The sequence below is a fragment of the Monoraphidium neglectum genome, assembly GCF_000611645.1.
Source record: "Monoraphidium neglectum strain SAG 48.87 unplaced genomic scaffold scaffold01045, whole genome shotgun sequence".
Classification (NCBI taxonomy): Eukaryota; Viridiplantae; Chlorophyta; class Chlorophyceae; order Sphaeropleales; family Selenastraceae; genus Monoraphidium; species Monoraphidium neglectum.
The window spans coordinates 14003-17871 of NW_014012583.1; the positions used below are offsets into that span (position 1 = coordinate 14003).

The window sequence follows — 3869 nt, forward strand, 5'->3', positions numbered from 1 at the left end:
CCGCCGCTGCAATCCGGCCTGGGTGGAGTTGGTCACAGCGGGGACAGCACGCCGGGCGTGGGCGGCGGGCCCATGAGCGAGGCGCGGCGGCAGTGGCAGCAAAAGCAGCAGCAGCAGCAGCAGCAGTGGCGCCCGTCGTCGCCCGGCGCAGCCGCCCACCCTGGCGTCGCCCCCAGCAGCGGAGCGTTCGCCAACCCCTTGCTGCAGCCCGCCGCGCCCTGGAGCGCCGGTGGCAGCGCGAGCCCCGGATTCAGCGGCGGCAGCACCGGCAGCGGTGGCGGCGGCGGGGGCGGCGGCGTGGGCGTCGCGGGCATCATGGCGCGGGAGCAGTCCAAGGCGGCGGTGGCGGGCCAGGCCCTGGGTGCGGCGTTCTCTGACCTGCGGGCTCTGATGGCCGCGGCCCAGGAGATGGTGGACCTGGCAGAGCGCTTCAGGAGCCAGGGGGCCGCGGCAGGCGCGTCGGGCGGCGGCGGCGGCGAGGAGGGCGGCGGCGGTGAGGAGGCGGCGGCGCTGGACCGTGAGGCGCATGTGGCGCTGATGGCCATGGGGATCGTGAGCCCCGTGACGCGCGCGAGCGCGGGGGCGCAGTACCACCAGCAGATGGCGCGGCAGCTGTCGGACTTTTTGGAGGTGCGTGCTGGCCTTGCTTGCGGCTGGGTACGTGTGTGTGCGTGTATGTGTGTGTGTATTTGTGTGTGCATGCGTGCATGGGTGCGTGCATGCGTGCTTGCATGTGCCCTCAAGGGAAGGGCATGGTGACGCTAAGCGTCTGTCGCGTGAACCCGCGCAGCCCACCCTAACGCCAGCCCCACCCCCCCCCTCAACACCTCCGCTCACGTGTCCGCGCGTGGGTACGCGCACCTCTCTCGCCGCAGTCCCCCCTCGCCAAGGCTGGCGGCATCCTCATGCTGCCGGACGTGTACTGCCTCTTCAACCGCGCGCGCGGCACTGAGCTCGTGTCCCCAGACGACCTGCTGGCGGCCTGCGAGCTCTTCGAGGCGCTTGGACTGCCGCTGCGCCTGCGGCGCTTCGCCAGCGGCGTCATCGTCGTGCAGGGCGCGCAGCACACCGACGCGGCGCTCTGCCGCAGGATCGGGGCGCTCGTGGCCCCGGGCGGTGGCGGGGGGGCGGGGGACGCGCTGGGGCCGGCGCTGTCTGCGACCGCCGTGGGCATGGCGCTGGGGCTGCCCGTCGCGCTCGCGAGGGAGGCGCTGCAGGTGGCGGAGGCCGCGGGCGTGCTGTGCCGCGACGACGGCCCCGAGGGCCTGCGGTTCTTCCGCAACTTCTTCGCCGACGACGCGGTGGCGCGCGCCGCGGCGGCGCTTCTGGCGGCGTGACAACCTTGGAACCCCCTTGGGCGCCGTTGACCTCTCTGCGGTCGTGTTGCGGTAGCGCGCTGCATCACGCGGACATGCTTGTGGCATGTGAACCTCCCTTCCAGCGATCTTTGCCCCTGAAGGCATTCCACGGGTTCATTCTGGAACACCGATGAGGAACAACAGCACTGGCCGGGGTTGACCGTGAATATAGACCGCTGTGGGCCGCGTTGTGCAGCCACATGGACAGGCACGAGATGCAGTACCCAGCTGAATTATCTAATGCATCACAACCCCGGGGCTCCCGATCAGTTGCAGTTCAGACCATCTGGCGTCGGCATCGGCATAACGCCAACTCACCGAGGTGATCACGCAGCGGTGCCACCACTTTGTTGATCAAAGCCGTATTTGCTGTGAGGTATTCTGTAGCCTCTCCCGCGCACACAGGCGATCTTTGGTGGCGCGCACGCACATTATACCCTTCAGGAACAGCAGCCACGCTGGGCAACATGTCTGGGCGTGCTGAGGGCGAGGAGCTCAAGCGGCTGGGGTTCCTGAAGTGAGCAGTCGGGCCCGAAAACGAAGTCTGGTCACCGGCAGCTCCTCCCAACGCCGCGACGTGCTCGCGGCCCCGGACCTTGGGCCAGGCCAAGAAGAAATTCGAAGCGATCGCAAACGGCTTTTATGTGGGGCCACCGTGCTATGTGGCCGCGCAGCGGGCGCCCCCACCGGCACCTCGGGTCAGGTGCTGCGTGCGGGGCAAAGTGGACGCCTTCCAATCACCGGCCTGCTTCATTCTTCGCTGCCTGTGCGAAACTCTACTGCACGTAGATCTTACCTGAGCAAGGCGGTGGCGTATGGCGAGGGCTTCTACAGCAAGGCTCGCGGTGAGGCCAGGGCACGAAGACGGCAGCGAGCGACAGCAGCTCAGGCGGCCAACAGCGGGGCGCCGCCTCGCGCCTTGCTGGCGTGCGTTCATTGCGGGTGTGCGCCTCACTGTTGCTGCAGAGATAACATTTCTGGGCCGCGCGTGCAGCCACTTTATGAGCCCTGACCTGTCCGCTCGATGTGCATACTGTACATGCTTCCCTCGACCCGCCCTGCTCGCCCACACCATCGCTGCCCCGCCCCTCCCGGCGCTCGGCCTGGCCCCTGCTTGCGTCTACCGCTGCCTCATGGCGCCCCCTTAGGCTTCACCCCCGCGTTTGCTGAGCCCTACGTGCTCCAGCTGGAGGACAAGAGCAAGGCCATCGCGGCGCCCGCGGTCACCAAGGGCCAGGACGCTGCAGCTGACGTGCTCGCCAAGGTGGACGGCCAGGTGCGGCTGGGGGCGCATTGAGCGGGGGTGTGCCGCTGTAGCTGTAAGTGCAATCATGGGAGCTCTTTCGGTTTGGCGCATCCGTGCCGCCAGCGGCTGCTGCACCACGAAGAGGGTGCAAGGGCGCAGCAGCTGCCGGCACCACGCATGGGAAACCCAGCGCGGCCGGGGGGCTGTTCTGATGCCACGAAGCAGTGCAGAGGTCCAGCATGGCGTGACATGCGACACGGTAGGTTTCTGGTCCTACCCACATGGGATCGTCTGATGCTGCAGTAGCCACCACGCCTGCTGGGGCCCCCTGGCCGTCGCTTGTCGAGTCTGCCTCACAGCCTCATCACCTTGTGGACCATGTTCGTGCCGCCCCCCCCCCCAAATCCCAAAACGCGGCCATCATTGTACCCCCTCTCGCTGTCAACCCCAACTCTGATGAACCCACCCCGCCAGCTGGACTACCTGGTCAACACCCTGAACGCCACCCTGGACTACAGCCGGGAGCTCCACAGGTGACAGGGCGGCCACCTGCGGCCCTCCCCCCCAATTCTGCACGGCCGCTGCTGTGGGCGAGAACCCTTGAGGCACAGCGCTTGTTGGAGGTGTGGGCATGGAGCACTGGGGCTCCCTGCCTGTTGTGTTTTTTACAGAGACAAGATGACTTGACAGCTCAGATCTTCTTGTCGCACTTCGCAGCTCTGCCTGCTCGCAACTGACCGCCGCGACCACAACTCTGCGGCCGCCAGTCAGCACGTTACCTCAACACACGTGCGCACGCACATACACACACTCACACACACACACAACACACTCACAATCTCTCTCCCTCACGGGCAACGCAGCAAGAACATGCAGTCCTTCAACGCCGCGCGCTCGTCGTACTTTGGCTTTGTGGCGGGCCTCGTGGACGCCACCAAGGCGCGCCTGGACCCCCAGCGCTACGTCGCGGTGAGGGGGCGGCAAGAAAACGGACACAGCGCCGGGCTAACGCGTGGTGGGGGACGGCACTGGGTTGTGCTGGGCTGCAGGTGCCTGGGGTGCACCTACGCGCCCAGCAGTCAAACATTGCAAGCTCCATCCTGACTGCCACCACTGTGTTTCCCGAGCCTTTACTCACCACGCTGCCCCCAACCCTGTGCCGCATTGTCCCACCTATCACACCCTTTGCCCCCCTTCCGCCCCCCCCCCTCCTCCCCCAGTACGCCACCGAGCTGGGCAAGACCCTGGTGGACACTGTGGCGGCC

General features: G+C 67.2%; 2 protein-coding genes across 2 annotated transcripts in view; both read left to right on the forward strand.

Moving 5' to 3' along the window:
- Positions 1–1337, forward strand: part of MNEG_6447 (ESCRT-II complex subunit VPS36) — a gene marked incomplete at both ends in the record, with an annotated part of 4147 nt that extends 2810 nt beyond the window's left edge. Inside the window, 2 exons of the mRNA XM_014045081.1 lie at positions 39–630; positions 876–1337. Coding sequence (XP_013900535.1) covers positions 39–630; positions 876–1337 — 1054 coding nt within the window. The remainder of the gene's footprint in view (positions 1–38; positions 631–875) is intronic.
- Positions 1338–1825: 488 nt separating this feature from the next.
- On the forward strand, positions 1826–3137 carry MNEG_6448 (hypothetical protein; the record flags this gene model as incomplete). The annotated part of the gene is made up of 4 exons (XM_014045082.1): positions 1826–1875; positions 2148–2203; positions 2507–2634; positions 3079–3137. Coding segments are annotated over 4 exons (293 nt in total), but the record flags the coding sequence as incomplete, so codon positions are not given.
- Positions 3138–3869: the final 732 nt, after the last annotated feature.